The 18563-nt window shown below is 41.6% G+C and overlaps 1 protein-coding gene across 1 annotated transcript in view; it reads right to left on the bottom strand.

The window, feature by feature from the left end:
• Positions 1 to 283: 283 nt before the first annotated feature.
• The window catches only part of URB1 (URB1 ribosome biogenesis factor), a 783310-nt gene continuing 765030 nt past the window's right edge, over positions 284 to 18563 (bottom strand). Inside the window, exons 38-39 of the mRNA XM_086933991.1 lie at positions 5621 to 6223; positions 284 to 2039 (exon numbers count right to left, since the gene is read on the bottom strand). Of these exons, the coding sequence (XP_086790117.1) occupies positions 1819 to 2039; positions 5621 to 6223 (824 nt within the window). The 3' untranslated portion in view covers positions 284 to 1818. The remainder of the gene's footprint in view (positions 2040 to 5620; positions 6224 to 18563) is intronic.

Raw genomic sequence — 18563 nt, forward strand, 5'->3', positions numbered from 1 at the left:
ACAAACTTCTTGTGAGCTGCAGCCTCACCAACATTGAATATGCGTGAAAAACATGCAAAACAAGGTCAGATCTGGGGCACATATGTCAATGTTCAAGTAACTAAATGTATTAGCAGGAAAACTAAAGTGATGTAAATTGGACTGCAATGAGATCCCAGACTGCTGTGTGTGCTTTCTCTGAAAACACTGTGAACTCAAATATCTAGCAAGGAACGTTTCAGTTAAATTTGAAGAGAGGAACTAAGTGACTGACAGTGTTGGGCCATCCATGAGATAACAGCTATTTTTTTTATACATAATTTTTATTGATTTTCCAAACAAGCAAGAAGAGGGGGTTTGGTTACCTGCCTCTGGCATGTAGCAAGATCAGTGTAAATCAGGGTATGCATGGCATTTCTGAATATCGTAGGATGTATAGGTCAACTAGTAATGCACTTCACGCTGATCGATGAGATAACAACTATTATAATACTATAACAGCAATAAAGACATTGGATAATGCTGGCTATTGGCTCTTACTCCCTTGCCTGGGTCTCAGGTCCATTAGTGAAGAATATTACTGACCGGTCTGGTCATTGATAGTGCCGAGATTGCTTGGAAAAGAATGTTTAGCCTTGATAGCATACCAGATAGTCCCAATATACTTAATGCCACATTTTCTGTCTTGACATCAATGTATTCGGCAATCGATTGTGTCCAAATAGTCATTCAATACATTTTACAAGTTCAAATCAACAAAGTTGAATGGATTTGAAATACAATGGTAAATGCATATGATATTTCTGTAAAGGACAAAGAAGAATAAACACTGCTGTAAACACTCTCATAGCATCTATGTTTGTATAGGGAGATAGTAGACTTCAATATATTTCATGACAGCAGATATTTTAGAAATGTTCGTAATCTGCAAGTTAATAGCTTTATTTTATTGATTGGCAAATGCATTTTCCATACATTTTGAATTTACAGGCAAGCAGATAAAAAACTAACACAGAATAGAAAAATGCAGTTTCCATAAACATAATTATACAAAATATATTCAGTAACATTGTTCTTAATATAAAACATTTAACAAATTTGTTTGCATTATAAACATATTTTACAATTTGGCAAACATTACAGTACGTACTGTAATGTAGTGGTAAATTCTGTTGCAGAACAAAAAAGCAGCACTGACAGAATTCAAACCTTATTAGTACTGCCTTGTTAAACAATTCATATGATGATCTTTAAGGAAATTTATGTTTTGAGCACAAAACACAAGAAAATAATTCATACGCTCCTCAAGTCGATCCAAATAGGAGACATTGTGGAATATCCCACAATGGGTGGGGGTCTCCAGTAGCCAGTTAGCTGAAGGTCCACAACAAAGGTGGACAACAAAACTAAAATCAAAAATAACATTTCCATAATAGCACTATAATTGACAGATCCCTGTTCTGTTTTCAGGTATCTAAAGGGTCGATCAAATGCCATTTAATTAACAACATTATGAAGACTTATTGACTACCCATATTTGATAAAATAGGCAATATTGACTACAAGCCATTAAGTGCTGTTTGAGAGCATCTACACTCTTTACGCAAAGGCTTTGCTAAAGATGGATCCAGATGTTTGTCAATTAAAATAATAACATTATTCTGAGCAAATCAAGTAGATTACAGATAACCAAATCACAATTATAAGTACCAAACTTCAACAATTCCAACCAAAAAAAAGAATTGTTTAGGAACTTTATATCGTCTGTTTGACAGACACATTTACTAGGCATTTAACCATTGATGATGCATTTACTATTCAAGTTTTCACTCCAATATTTTATTGCATCAATGTGGCAGCAGAGATTTCTTTGCAGACAGTGACTATTGCCTCTTCTGATTGTTTTTGCCTCTTTCCTTTTGGTGTCTTCCCTTTTTTGCCTGTTGATTTTTCGTTTGTTGCCTCGCAGACTGCTCTCACATGGATCACAAACTTATCTGTGTCCTGTTCCAGTAGCCACATGTCTCCAATATAGATTGAAACCAAAAATACAAGAGCAGCTGTGAAGATAAAAAAACACCTTTAGTAAATCAACAAAGGTTCCAGATTGGAAAAATTAAACAAAGATGATTAGCCAAAGAGTAACAGGCTTTGATGCATTATCAATTGGCATTATACCCAGGTTCCCTGACAGTGTCCTGGCCCAAATGGTCAAAGGCGGGCTTACCCTTGTCGGTTGTGTAGCATATGCTGATGAATGTTGTGGTCTCATGACTCATCTGTCAGCTGACAACCAGCAACAAGACTGCTAACAAGCAGTACCTTCCTGAAGGATGCTGAATTGAGAAGTGCGATTTTCAGGACAAATAATGAAGCTATTAAAAAGGAGTCACTGGTGCAAATGAACTAAAGACCCTGAGAATATCTCTTTCATGACTTTCAGGTGACAGTCAACCAAGTAATAGCACTCCAAGAAATAAACTCGGAGAAAGGAAGTCTAAGACAAGTTCTTCTCTAAAATTCTCAGAAAACTCAATTTCCAAAGCCAAAAACTCAGTCATTAGTGCCATGGAGTCATCGTGTGAGGTGAGTGCCTTTGTTCCTCCTGAATTCACAGAATGAAGTCTCACATTCTGATTTGTCAACTATCAACTGATGGAGAGCCCCAACCATCGATCCGAGGCCCGCAACTTCTCGCTGAAAGAAGTGTAAGCCAGGTTGCAATTAGCAAGCTGGTAAAAAAATAAATTGGTGAAACAACACAAGCATTGGCAATGCCAAACAGGTCTGTCTAATAAATGAAAGTAATCTTGAATTATTGGTGTGTAATGCACTTCCTAAGCATTGCAAAAACTAAGGACCCCCTGCCTTGAATTAGTCAACAGGGCAGGGAACACAAGCTATAATATACAAGGATGGACCCCCGTCTAACCTTGCTCAGTGATTGTCATGCATCTTCAATTTAACATGAATGTGCTAGAGGCTCAGAACAATTTTGGTTGACTTAAACATGTGTTTATTTAATCACTTCTAGTAGTACATCGATTTATTGTTTACACTGAAATAATCCTTTCCATCGTGTGCATGGCTATATAAGCTCAAATACATTTACATTTACATTTACATGGCTAAACATAGATCTTTGGAAAATGCCAAAGTAGTTAAAAACATTAAGGCACATACAACCCATTACTTTCGTACACATTAATTTTCTCCCACATTCATCACTCGATGGTTCCAGATATAAAGAATAAATGTGCTATTCAGTTGTTATGGATCAGGTTTAGCTAAGGTCTTGCTAGATAGTATCAAATATGATGTTCAATACTGAACTTTTCTTCTATGTTTATTCAATCAACCAGATAGTACATTAAAAAAACTCAGAAATTCAGTGAAAAAAACAAAGACTAAAGTGATGTTATAGTTAGATGAAAATTTAGTTAAAGTGTGACATTTTAAATAAAAGAAAACAACGATATTCACTAGTTAAAGTTTTTTTTAGCTTAAATGTTAAGTTTTAACTGACATTTTCACTTCCCTATTACTATCACTTTAACCTTTGTTTTTTTCACTGAAAAAATTAAAGATTTTCACTGAAATAAATATAGATTTTCATAAAAACAAAAAACAAAAGGCAAAGTAGTTATAAGTGAGAAAGTTAATAAGATAGTAACTAATGGTAAAAAAACAACTAAAAACTCTTAAAAATTCACTAAAAACGCACTACTGATTAAAAAAAAGAAATAGCACTGAAATTCACCAGTTATATGCAACTGACATAAGTGTAACTTGAACTGCTACGATGCACTGCTTATGAGTGCACATATTACATCACTGACAATGTTTGAAATTTACGTCAGTTCGAGTTCTACTTATGTAAGTATAAATGGTAAGTTTCAGTGCTTTTTTGGTTTTAGAACGGTGGTGCTTTATCAGTGAATTTCTAAGATTTTTTTTTATAACATCTACACCACTTCAACCTTTGTTTTCTCTTTAGTGAATTTCTATGTTTTTTAACGTAAAGTAATCTCTTATAACTCTAAGTCTGCGGCCAATCACATGGCACATCGCATGGCTGACGGGGCATTGGCTGCAGGCCAGGTTCTGCAGCAACCTCCCATGAACAGACAATCCCTTGAGGTGAGACAATCCTCTGTGAGTGTCCAACCGTCTTGAGACACTCATTGCACATTCTTTTTTTAGTCCTGTGGGACTCCTGCGGAACCACAACTGTTCTGTTGATAATATAAGCGCTGTTAAGTCCGGCCTAAAAAGAGATAATCAGGTGTAGAAAAACTAAAGTCCATGAAGAGTATCCTGTCGTAATTTTCATATAAAACACAAACCATGAACCACCCTTTAAAAAAATTAAATTAGGTAGAAGGTAAGTTTTGCCTTTTCAGAATCTCAGCAGCAGTACTTTCTAAATTACAAACTAACAGTAATCTGGAGTGAGACTGCAGGGTAAGCCTCCTCTCACTTGAAAAATAGCAGCATGTAATAGGCCATATTATTGGCTTAACATCCTCACCTTTTACATAGTATGCTCAGGTAATTCATAATGAGTTCATGCAGCCATGCTTAAGGGATAGTTTGCTGCAATCACTTTCAATTTCCATATACACAGTACGCCTGTAGAGATAAACGTTGCTGATCAGGCAGCCTGCATGTAGCACTTTTACACTCTTACCAGGACCGCTCTAATCTTGGTTAGTAATTGCACCTTATTAACAACCAGGTAAGTTCATAGGGTACCAGCCTTCTTATCCATGTTTAATGGTTATTGAGATATTTTGTAGATGCATGTAATATGAGTAGTGGAGGCAGAACGTATTTAATATAAATGAATTGACCACAGCAAACCCTGTAAATCTTTGAACAAACATGTGAAGCAAAGTTAAGGGAAAAGCTCCCATAAATAAACATACTTAGGGAAATAAAAAGCACAGACTGCAGATTAAACCTTACTGTATCATGTAAATTAAAAATGCGAATGAGGCAGAAGCTTGCCGGCAGGCAGAGTTATATGTTACTTTGTTTGCTAATCTAAACTCCGCCTACTTGCTTTTAGGAGATTGATCATCTGCGCCACTGAGCTGAAGCACAGCATGGCATTAATTTCATGGGATATAAAACCGTAAGGTAATAAATACAGTGTCATTATTAAGATGAGAAGCTCTGGTCTATTACTCAACCCCTGATCTTTTCAAACTCAGTGGGAACCTGAATGATCCAGATCCTGCATAAATCGGAGCAACATTTCTAAAAAGGATCAATCAAAGAAATTATTGTCACCATAAATGTATTTTCCATAGCAACAAAAGTTTTTTAAACTATTTTCCGGAAAGCCCCTGCCGAAGCTACACTGCTATAAGAGAATAAAAAGGCAAAACATTTTTTTGCCATAAATGACTATGTGTAGGGCAAATACATTCTGGGGCCTATCCAAGCGAAGTTCGTATTTTGGCTAGACTAGCTGCCTGGGCAAAAATACACTCAGATTATCAAACTGCATAGAAAATAAATCTCCACCAGAAAACATTTTATAAAGCACGCTCAAATGTTTTAGTTTCCCAAATCTTTAACTAAACTATTGATATTTGAAAGGATGTTAATTTAAAGAGAATTAAAATTAAGTCACCTTTCTTTTCGTCGTCCTCTTCATTTCCAGCACGCTGGCATAATTCTTTCAATGCTTCATGAAAACGGTGTTGTATTCCTTGAGCTTCCAGTAGCTGGATCATCACAATGTTAAATAAATGGAGGGCATCATAGTTGAGGGTCTTCATAGAAGTTGCATTACTGACTTGGTTATAAAGTTTAAGGAGAATACTTTTTATTACGCAGTCTCTCAGGATCTCGTCCGTCACAGCCCCATGAGGCATTATCTTTGTTTTAAGCCACTGTAGCATCTCAAAAACATTTTGCCAACTGACGGTATGTGTGGCCATACATTTTAACACCCACTTGACAACAAGATACGCAGTTGTACACACAAGGCCCATTGTATCCTCCTGTGACTCTTCTATTCCATCCTGCTCAACAGGAGGATTTGCAGATATAGACGGGAAAGTAGGCTCCCAGTAAAGAAATATTGTTTCCAGATGTTCTTTGCATGTTTCCAGATGAGTATCATCCTTCTGTTCATCTACTTTGTCCTCTAAGTCCATGTTAATTGTTTTCCGACTTTGGCGAGACAATGACCATCCTAGAACATGAGGCTTATTTTTCTCTTTTATGGTTTCTGCAAAATGGTAAAACTATATTAATTAGCCTTTAATACTGTCAACATTTTATACTAGAAACACTGCACATGCTAAAAAAACATACTGACACATTGGGATGTCGACCAATAGATTGACACAAGAAGCAACACCACCATCATCCTTTGTGATGCAAGGTTTGCCTGCATCAAATGGTACAATTTAAAACAGCAAGAAAGGCCACATCTTACTTAGTACATACACATCTCAAACCGGATTCTAACTTCCTTTGACTGGACGGGTTGCAGCATAATTTCACTGAACTTTGGCACTACCAATAAGCAAACTGGCACAAATCCAAACCCATGAATTAAATTGCTATAACCATCACCAGCCTACACCAATGTTTTACTATTAATTGTTGATAGCTGTATGAATCTGTGATGGTTAGGATCACACGCCCATTTCTGTTGACAATGTGGTTTCCTCTATCCTTTCCCTAAACAGAGGTATTGGACATTTCTTGGCCGATATGTCATTATTGGGAAGGTTAAGACAGATTTGTTCTCATAATTGTTGAGAGACTTCTTAATTCTGAGTCTTTAGATTCCACCCAAACATTTGTACACTGTTGCCTCCATGAAGAATTACTCTAGCAACACAGCCTCAGGTATGACTTGAGTACTTGAACTTATTACTTATTTGTGATTGCCTTTTCTTTTATGGATTAAAATACAGTACCATGCATAGATTTTATGACTGCTGCTTTTACCTCCAACTTGATATAGTCATTCCCCACAGAAAAGTGTACGACCTGTCTGAAGGACAAATTAAACTCGAAAGACATATTTGGAGAAAAATGTACAGAAGGATTTATTAAAGTTTGACAGCCATAGCGGAATTGGCTGTTTGCACTTTTTCAAGAAAGGTAGTACAAAATTACAATGTTAAATTCGCTATCAAGAGGTAAATTATATGAGAACGTCTAGACCATGAAAATAAGCTTAAAAAAAGAACCAACATCTTGAGAAGTATCCAAGATGGAGATGAATGGAAAACATTGTTTAAAACTGGCTTGGATGATTACAAATCTGTCTGTTCAGTGTTTCAGTGTTATGTGGTGATCTTCAGTCTTTCACGCATTCACAAATTATATTTTCTTTTTTGAAACATTTATTTATCAGAATAATGTAGTACTGGGATAGAACAGGGGTTCTGAACAATGGAGAGACATTGCATAACAAATGTAACAGATGTCTGGATAGCTAATCAGCAATAGACAAGGCAGTGTTAAATACAACATCCAAGATCCATTATGCAATTTATCTGCCCAAGGTGATGACGAATACAGAGCTAGCTACGGGGTGCATCAGGAAGGAAGAGGGATATGGTAAGGTAAGGAACCAATGATGTACCCATACATGTAAGCGGTATTTCCAGGGGAAGACCACACTGATCCTATGAATCAAGTACAGGGGCCTACACCATTTGATGCAGCATAATACAGTACAATACAGTGTAAGACTGTACAAAACAATAGACCCCACGCGCCCCCACCACTGAGTGGTACCTATGTGAGTTCAACACACAGTGGGATTAGACGATGGACCTCCCCTGGCATCCCAAGAAGGGAGAGGAGCAGGGCAAATTATATTTTAATTATGTTATTTATATTTATAAGGGACTCTTCCTTGATGACATTGCAATTCCCTCTGTGGAATATCCTAAATCTATTCGACAGGTGGTGGATGTACTACCTCCACCGAGGAAGCATCATCCGTAGGGTATGAATTTGGTGTGTGCTGCCACAGGACAGACAATGAGGTACATTTGCTTCAAAAAGGAGCATGGGAGCATAACGAATTCTGGAAAAAAACATTTCTTCACTATTACTGCATCACCGTTCTCAAGAGTTTCACATCACTTACGTGAAAAAGTCAAGGCTGGTTTATGGAGCTCAAATACCAATAATGGAGGTGGAAATAAGATTCCATATTAAGTGGTTACTTGATAACCTAGGAATACTCTGCAGCAATCACAGCACTGAAACCGCCCTGATCGCAGCTACTGACAACATCCAAACCCTCCTCGAATGAGGAGAAACAGCAGTTTTGATCCTCCTCTATGTCTCGGCAGCCTTTGACACCATATCCCACCACACACTGGAAGACTCTACCACATCTGCATCCAAGGGGACGCGCTCTGATGGATTACCTCCTTCCTCACCGGAAAAACCCAGAGGATCCACCTTCCACCTCTGGACCCAAAGAGATCACCTGCAGTGTCCCCCATGGCTCATCCCTCAGCACCATGCTCTTCAACGCATATCTGATTTTGCTGGCCAACATCGTCAGTTCCCATGATCTCAACATAATTTCCAATGCCCTCTACGTAGGAATTGCAACCCACCTTCTATAGAGACTTCAGACCATACAGATTGACACAACCAGACTCAATTTCGGCCTTCCCCGAAGAACACACATCACACCCTACCACACCTTAGAAAACTCCACTGGTTCCCCGTACAGAGGAGAAGCCAATTTAAGCTGCTGACCCACACACAAGGCTCTACACAACCAAGGGTCTGCCTACATTAGCCACCACCTGCACTTCCACAAACCATTGAGAAGACTATGCTTCGCTTCCCTTTCATTTGCCTATACTCCCCGCATTTACTGAAGCAGAAGTGGAGGACGCTTTGTCTCCCATATTGCAGCAATGACGTGAAACAGCCTCCCTATGCACCTCCAGACCATCACCTCTCCTCCGGAATTCCAAATGGCTCTCAAGACCTGACTGTTCGAATAAGCCTCCGGGGCTGCAAGTGCCTGGACACCCTATTGTGTGATTAGCCGCGCTTTATAAATCCTGAATGATTGATGTTCCCCTGAACGTGGGGCAATACGTTTTTAAGTGGAACATTTTTGGCCGTCAAAAACAAATTGCTTAAAGGTAAAGATATTCCTGTGCCTAAAGAGCGTAGATAGTCTAAGACTGTTGGTGTGCTTCCCAGTCATTGCAAAGGTTTGGCACAGGCCCAAGGAGAGTATCAGTGAGTGCCTTGTTAAAAGGTTGAAGGGGCTCAGTACAGGTTTGCCCCGGCTGGAGCACTTCAATCAGGACATTGGTTTTGACCTTTAAGGTGGGAAGTTAGAGATCGAGAACTTCAGCTACCCAACGCAAAAGAAGCATTCTCCTCAGTGACAGGGCCTGGGGTGACAGGAGTCCAGACTCAGGAGCTCAAGGGCTCTGGCCCCTTGAAAGTCATCATACCAAATTTCACTGTGAAAGGATTGAACGATTTTTAATAGCCTTAGTTGTAAACGCAGTTGGAATCTGTACCTAACAAGGAATGCAAAGTATGGGGCCTTCCTTGTAGAGATGGAACATTAAGTAGGGGGGATTGCGGTTGAATGGAAACCAGGCATGGCCTATGTCGAATTCGCAATGGTGCTGGCAGTCAGAAAGCACAATGGTCACCTTGGACTACGGTGGCGATAGTGTTAGCATCGGCAATGGAACATGCAGCTGAAAGCAGAGTCAGTGCAGGAACCGGTGGAGGCCCTGTGGTGGATTCGGAGGGTCCAATTACTGTCAAGGGCAAACTCACCAGTGGTGCTCCAGATCCTACTAGGGGCCTGAAGGCATGCCAGAGGGAGTCAGAAGGGTTTTGAATAGTTGGAGAATGGCCTTGCAGAACTAATTAATCTGCCTCGGTGTTGTCAACAGCTCCAGAAACTTGGTTTGTGCTGGGACAAGTTGCTGGTTGGGCTCCGACATCAAATGCCCCAAAGGCGCTTCAAAGCACCAAAATAGAAGAGCAGCCTAAATATCCAGACCTCAAAATGTATAGTTTATCCAGCTACATATTCCATAGTTTTTAGAGAGCACCCTTGTCCACTAACTCTTGGCTTTGTTGATGATAGAAGACGTGATTTGAATATACAAGTTTTGAAACTTCATGTTCATGGAAACATTAAATACGTAACTGTTCTCAACATTTATCAAGGCAATAAGACATGGTTTGCATAAACTAGATAAAACACTAATTATTAGGCGCATATAAGCTTATTCTGCTTCTTTATAGCAAAATACTTCAAAATGAAGGTCCTTGGGAGCGGACTGCCTGGGGCACCTGGGATTCCAGGGACCTTCACAAAGGGGGGCATTAAGAGCATCTTTTTGTGTGGTTAGAGATTACTCCACTCAAGAATGCACCCTCCGAATACATTTCTTGCAGCTGTTCGTGTAGAATTCCTAGTTAGATGGTTAAACTGGCACTCAAACACCATTAAACAAATGCAGAGTAGTCATTTAGTTTATAATATGTGTAGGTATTTGGGAAAATCCTATGCAAACCACTATGTCAGATGTCTTGTGGTACTAGACACTGTTGCTGGGATATAGTGCCAAAAGTTTAAACAAGCCCTTGAATGTTCTATAGTGATCAAAGACAAGCAATCAACTTTCACTTGAAAAACTGCTTTTGGTTAATCAAGAGGGATTAGTTGTTTGCATCCTAGGTTACTCTGCATTATTAAGACAAAATATTTGGAAATGGGACCATTACCTCACCTCCTCCTACCCTTGTAGACAGCTCGCCAGCTATTTAAACACTGATCCTCCTGATTACCATATTCACCAAAGGGACTTTGGAAGTGGGATGGTGGTTGCTTAGCAGATCCAAGTTAATGTAACATAGAAATTGACAGTGGACCCAGGCAGATGCAGGAGAAGCATTTTAATGTCGCAGGACATACCAGAGTCATATTTAAGCATAAAGTAAAGCCCCACCAACAGAATGATCTGCCCATATTCTCGGGGCTTCAACAGGCAGAGCCATTTGAAACTTGGATTCTTAACATATGGGGAGGTTGAGTAAAGCAGGAATACAGCACAACAAAATATTCACACAATTATGACACCACATTACAAGACAACGCTGAGGTACTGAATCCCAGTGGAACGTAAAAAAGAGGATTCACCAAGTTCATTAAAGATGTAAATTCTTCAAATGTGAGAGACTAATTGAAAATTAAATTAAATTATGTATTTAAAACATACAAACAATACTTCAACTAAAACAAAAAAAGTGACAGAGGAAAGCATGGTCATGGCAGTCTTTCAACTATTCTATGGAACAACCACTTTTACTATTTCTGTTGTAGGATACATCTCAAGGAAAGACAGAGACACTTACTTCAAGGTTGAAGTTTTCCATCCAAGCAATGCAACATTTATGTATTTCTGGCTTTGTCTCTGTACTGCCTTTGTGTAGTGATTCACACATGTATCTGAATGGGCTCATCACAAAACGACCAAACATGTCTGTAACTGTAGTAATCCAAGATATTTTTTTGTTGTGCCTTAGAAGAATATTAAACCAGCATTGGCATAGCCAATAGGTCTCGCCTTTGGGACAGGCTGGACACCGTGTGCCATGCTCAGCATAAAGTGCAGTGACTGTTCAGAGGGGACACGGAGAAAAGTGGAGAGTGTGCAAACTGAAGGGGTCCGGAACAGACCCAGCAATGAGATTTCAGAGAGGTAATAGAACAGAGTAGGGAAGTAAGTGAGCTGAAGGGTTACTAGAATTCTCCAACTCTAACACGTTTTTGAATAATTATGGATTTATGGAAGGTAGCGAGTGTTCAGGGGCTGCTGGAAGCACATGGGGGCACTACAAGGCCAGAAGTGCCAGACAAGACAGCAGTGAGAGCGGTGTATGAGCGGGGAAAGGAGGGGGGGGGGGGGTGTGCAGAACTGCAGAAGCAGAGTTGGTAATGAAATTAGTGGTATAGTCCAATCTTAAAATTGAAAACTGCATGCATAATGCAAGCGGATACGCCTCTACACTGCCTTCCAACTGCAATGCAACTGCAATGCACCCTCATTTATATTCAATATTGGTCTCGTGACCCAAACCTAACCAATATTTTTAGGCACCCAATCCCCGTTTGCCTCCGCCGCAGTTTTTAAAAAACTGCAAGTCGTCAAATTTAATTTGCACAAATGAAGCACTGATAGACAACATCTCATAATGACAAAATGCTGCACACCGCTCAAGTCTGTGAAAACAGGAAAAACAAAACAAAGTCTGGTTCCGGCACTTTCTGTGACACATACATACAAGGGTAGTGGTATTGACTATAGGGAAGGCACTCCTGAAAATATTAATTAATTTCTTTGATGCGGATATTTTTACGGTGCTAAAGGGGGGAGAGAACCACCCACCTCTACTAATTTCTGCGGCCTAAGCTGCAGCACCAATATTACAAAGATTCCCTAGCACACAACACGTTTATAACACAACAGTATTACTGTAAGTCTTTTCAAATATACACTATCCACGCAAAAAAAAATTGATTCTTCAGTCTTTAATTCTTGTCTTGATCCTTCTTTAATATCAGTTACTGTGACTGGTCGAAAGTCCAAATGCCAACACGTGTTTCGTCGCCTCTGTATATTGTACATGCGACTTTTCCAAGGCTCAATCTGCTTCTATCAGTACTTATTATCGTGCAGTGATATTTCCGACCCACACGGTCCTCCGGCGTGGGTGAGGTCTCAATAGGGGTACTCAATGTTGCCGCTTTTAATCCAAAATTCGTGTAGCAAACGTCTAGTTCCTTCGTAATCTTGTCAGTAACTCCCCACATGCCGGTGTCCTCAAGTACTCTAGGACGCCAGCGTGTGGGAAACTACAGAAGACAGATGAGGTGAGCTCCCAGAATTACAATGACTCCGGGCCAGTCCCGCTGAGAGCTCGTTTGTCCCCATGTGAGGCAGTGACATAGTGCAGGCGCGCTTTCAACTCGCTGCTTGCGTAGCAGTTCTGGAATCTGAACCACGCGACCTTTCCATGTTGTGATCCCTCCAGAAAAGCATAAATGGGCTACGCAAATGACCCTGCTGGCACAGACTCCGCGTTAACCCTTCACAGGATGGTACCTAGGAGATAGTAGTATCCCAGGTTAAGGTGTGCCCATAGTAATTCACATGGTATATGTCCAGAGCAATTTGTCTGCAGACAAATTATGGGCTGTAATTAAGCAAATAATTGCCCTTTAAATTTACAGTCACAGAAGACTTCAGCTTCTTCGCATACCTTTTCTGTGTCATGTACAATAGATAATGAACATAAAAAAACTGCTTCCATGTGGCTCCATGTGTCTAATGTTGGAATCACCCCTTGCAGAATTTCACAAGATGCTGTATAATAACTCAAGTATATTGTAGAAGTGAGACATTTGACAGATATGAACAAGCTACCTACCTTCGGTAATACCTTTCCTGGTAGGGTAGATCCCCCACCATGTAAATTTCCCTTAGGCCCCAGACTGGACATGGAGCATTTGGAAAGCAATTCCCTCGCGGATCGATAGGTGGCATTGTGCAGCTCAGCATTAGATCAGTCCCGCCCCAGACAGGACATCTATGTCTGCACTTCCCTCTTTTCGCACTGGAGAAGCCCATAAACAGTTGATTGTCTTAAGGATAGTCTCTGGTCTGGTCCATGTAAAAACCAAGGGCCCTCCAAGATCAAGACAGTGGAACCCTTCTTCCTACCTGAAATAGAAAGGCAGCAAAGTGAATGATTATCCGATGTGGGAGGGCGTACTTTTTGCAGGAATGCCCCTTTGTCCAGCAGACACATTTTTCTGGGAAGAATGATGTGTATAGTTCACTCACTCGCCTTGCAGATGTAATGACGATGAAGAACACCTTTCTGTTGTTCTACAGAGAAAAGCGACAGCTGTGCATCGGTTCAAGGGTGGTGAACATAAGTTAAGTGAGAATCAAATTAAGGTCCCACTGCTGTAGCACAAAAAAGTGATCGCAGGAACATGTGGATCATCCCTTTCAAGAAACGCATGACAACAGGTGTTTGGAAAAGTGATGGCTGATCTGGCAAACATAAAAAGGCCGACATGGCAAAAATGAACAATTGTTACTTACCTGTAAACAGGTGGTTCTCCAGTATTGGTGTCTTTCATAGATTCACATGCTTGAATGTTCCCCGGTTCCCCGTTGTCGAAGTGGGAGTCCCACTGTACATAAAATAGCAATAAATGCTAAAATATATATAAATGTGAGAACATAACATAAGAATAACTAGAAGTAAATACACAACTGAACCTCTAAAACAATTCCTCCATAGGAATGCATGGTAGAGAAAGAAAACACTAGTAACATATCACTGTCATTATGTTAGTCCAAACTACAGCCAATCAGGCGCCAGCACCCTCTAGAACCTTCTCCTCAGAAGCTCAAGCCCTCAGATTTTCGTAGCACCAAAGAGACCCAGAGTGCAAGAAGAGAGGAGAGCCTCTGAGGGGAGGAGGGTGGGTCGCATGTGAATCTATGAAAGACACCAATACTGGAGAACCACCTGTTTACAGGTAAGTAACAATTGTTCTTCTCCAGTATTAGGGGTGTCTTTCATAGATTCACATGCTTGAATAGAATAAAGAACAGTAACCATAGATATATATATGTATATAAAGGAGGAGGGAACAGAGGCTCACCTTATTTGAAAAGATGACAAAGTACTGCCTGTCCCACTGCAGTATCCGCCTCCTTGATGGCATCCAAGCAGTAATGCTTGGTGAAGGTGTGCCTGCTGGACCATGTCGCTGCACGGCAGATCTGATGGAGTGGCACGCCAGCAAACAGGGCGGTGGATGAAGACATAGCCCTCGTAGAATGAGCCCTCACCGAAGACTGCAAAGGCTTGCCAGCCTGTTGATGGCAGAAAGCAATGGCCAAAGAGATCCAATGGGCAATCGATGGTTTGGTGACTGGGTGCCCCTGACGCAGTAGTCCATAAGCAATGAATAGTTGGTCGGATCTGCGGAAGGAGGCAGTTCTGCTAATGTAAAATTTAAGGCATCGTTTGATGTCCAAGGAATGTAATCGCTGCTCAGCCGGAGACTTCTGCTCAGCGAAGAAAGTTTTCAAGAATACAGGTTAGTTTTTAAATGAAAATCCGTAGGCACCTTGGGTAGGAAGGATGGGTTGGTGCGAAGCACCACGCCGTCAGGTTTGAATTGAAGATAAGGCGGTTTGATAGTAAAGGCGTGGAGGTCACTCACACGCCGAGATGAAGTCAGAGCAAGAAGAAGAGCAACATTCCAGGTAAGGAACTTAATGTCCACCCTATGGATGGGCTCAAATGGTGAGTTCATAAGTTGCGACAGAACAACATTGAGATGCCACGATGGAGGAGGACGTCGAATAGGCGGGAACTTCCGGAAAAGCCCTTTGAAAAACTGGCGGATAATCCTGGACGAGCAGAGGGAGGAAGAGCCATCCTGCCGGAAGCGAGAGATTGCAGCTAGGAAAACCCTCAAAGTAGCATGCGAGAGTCCCGATTGAGCGAGACTCAAAAAGAATGGAAGAAGCTGCTCCGGAGTAGAGTGGATCGGATGGATATTTGCTGTCAGGCCCCAATGACAAAACCTTTTCCACTTGAGTTTGTAAGTTTTGATGGTAGACGGAGCCCTAGCATGAGCAAGGATCTCTCTGCAGTCTTGCGAGATATTTAAGTTTGCGAACTCAAGGTGCTCAGGTTCCATGCCGACAATTGTAGAGTGGAGGGATCCGGATAGCAAACCTGGCCCTTGTCCATCGTCAGGAGGTCTGGACGAGGACGAAGAGGGATGGGATCGCACTGGGACAGAAGGAGCAACTCCGAGAACCACGCCTGTCTGGGCCATCGAGGGGCGATCAATAGAATGTGGCAGGGCTGCCTCCGCATCTTCCAGAGCACCCGTGGTACTAACGGGATCAGCGGAAAGGGGTAAGCGAATAGATCGCACCAGTCGATCAAAAGGGCATTCCCGCACGATCCGGGGTGGGGATGCAAACTTGCGTAAGACAGACATTTCCGATTCTCTGGTGTCGCAAAGAGGTCTAGCGGTGGGCGACCCCAACGATGAAACACAAGATCCAGAGTCGGCTGATGCAGCTCCCATTCGTGTGTCGACGATGTGGACCTGCTGAGGGAGTCTGCCAGGATGTTTGAAACGCCCTGCAGGTGCACTGCCATCAAGGTGATCTGATATGTAGAGCCCAATTCCAAATCGACTGAGCCAGCCGAGACAAGCGTTGAGACTTGGTCCCTTCCTGCTTGCTCACATAGTGGATGCTGGTTGTATTGTCCGTTTGAATAAGCACTGACTCCCTTTGAATTACAGGAAGGAACAACTTGAGTCCTAGAAAGATCGCCATCAGCTCTAGCCTGTTGATATGCCAAGAGCGTTGGGGTGAAGACCATTTGCCCTTGATGGAAAGACCGTGAAGATGAGCACCCCAGCCGTCCAAAGAGGCGTCCGTTGGGAGCGTGAGATCTGGCACGTTGACGAGAAAGGATGTTCCAGTCGCCAGGTTGGTCGAACTGTGCCCACCAGTACAGGCCCTTTCTCATGCGAGCTGTAACAGCCACCAGGTCGTTGAAAGATCCGGAGACCTGACGCCACTGTACGTTCAGCTCCTCTGGAGTGGGACGGGTCCGCAGTCTGAAATGTGGGATCAGTGCAATACAAGATGATGCCATCCCCAGAAATGACTTTACCGTCCGGACAGAAACGGACTGCTTTGATTGAATGAGAGACACTAGGCGGAGGATTTTCTGTTGTCGTTCATGGGAAACAAACGCCTTTGAAAGCATAGTGTCCAAGATCGCTCCCAAGAAAATCCTGGTTTGCGCTGGTGCAAACTGTGACTTGTCGACATTGATGGTCAAGCCGAGGGATTGAAACACTTCCTGACAAAGATGAGTGTCTTGGCTTAGGTGATGGCGTGATTGAAACTTTAGGAGGCAATCGTCCAAGTATGGAAAAATTTGGACTCCTTGGAGGCGTAGGTGAGCCACCACAGGAGCCAACACCTTCGTGAACACACGAGGGGCGGAGCGGAGTCCTATAGGCAACACCTTGAACTGATAATGTGTCTGCCCCACCTTGAAGCGCAGGTACCTGCGATGCTGTTCGAGAATTGGGACAAGAAAATATGCGTCTTGAAGATCTATGGTGGTCATAAAATCCCCGCTGGCCAGAAGATGCAGAATCTCCAGTACTGTCAGCATGCGGAAAGATTGACTCTTTGGATATCTGTTTAGAGCTCTCAAATCCAGAATTGGACGCCAATCTCCTGTCTTCTTGAGTATGAGGAAGAATCAAGAGTAAAAACCCTCCCCGCTCTGAGACACTGGAACCACTTCTGCACCCTTCTGAACAAGAAGACGGACTTGATGGTAAAGCTCCTCGAGATGGGTCGAAGCCGGGCCAGACGGTGGGGTATGAGGAGGAATCTTGACGAACTCTAAGTATGACCTTTCATCACAATGTATAACACACGAAACACAGGGGGTCTAACAGCCAAATTGAGAGGCTACACTGTCGATACTGAGTCAACAAGATCTCAAAATATCTTTATTGCACACACATGGCGTATTATTAAGGATAGAGAAGGAAAAAAGGCTAACACTACATGCATAGAGGAGACTGGTACATCATCGATTATTCGCAAAATGGCTGATTAATCCACAACAGATTGTAAAGGGTTTCCATCAAATTAGACTCAATGATCAGTCCTATCATTTGGCCAAACCCATGTGCAAATGAGGCTGGTCCCCTGATCAGTGGGACACTCAGCTCCGCACCTTATTGTTGTATCAGGATTTGGTCCACCAAATACACAAACCGTCCATGATGACTGATCTTTTGATGGTAAAGTAAGAAGAAATAGTGCAACAAACAAGAAAGTGATTTAAAATAGGATGGAATGTCCTCCTTCTAAATACTTTATTCTGCGGACTGGACACGCCTCCTAATTAAAAAATAGAACAGTGCAAGAGAAGACAGTGACAATAATCTGTCTACATAAGGGCCAACATGTTTCTGCCTAACGGGTATTTAATCCCTTGGCATTCGTCAGGGCCTCTGCTCGTATAATAGTTGCACTCCTAATAGTGAAATATAGAATTCACCACCATCACCAAAACAAATTGTAGTAAAACTGGTTAGAAACGGTACAACCTGTAACAACCATGGACATTAACCCTCCGATTCACAATGGTTACTGTGAATTCTGTGAAGGAAAACGTTATATCATTAGTACTGTATTCGATGCATCAGTCTCATGTGCATAGTGTGTCACCAAGCCAACCAATAATGTGTGTCAGAAAATTAATTTTTATGCTTACCCTTTGTGGTAGGGCAATAGACCTCACCTCACCTGGACACTGCTCATGTACTAAGAGGCCCCGCACTACAAAGATATAGGGAAAACAAAAGAATGTGGCAAAGTACTGTAAAGAATTTTTTTCTCTTTATACCCTGCCTATGATCATTCCTATAACCAAATGCCCTGTATCTA

Source organism: Lissotriton vulgaris, chromosome 8, assembly GCF_964263255.1.
Source record: "Lissotriton vulgaris chromosome 8, aLisVul1.2, whole genome shotgun sequence".
NCBI classification, from domain to species: domain Eukaryota; kingdom Metazoa; phylum Chordata; class Amphibia; order Caudata; family Salamandridae; genus Lissotriton; species Lissotriton vulgaris.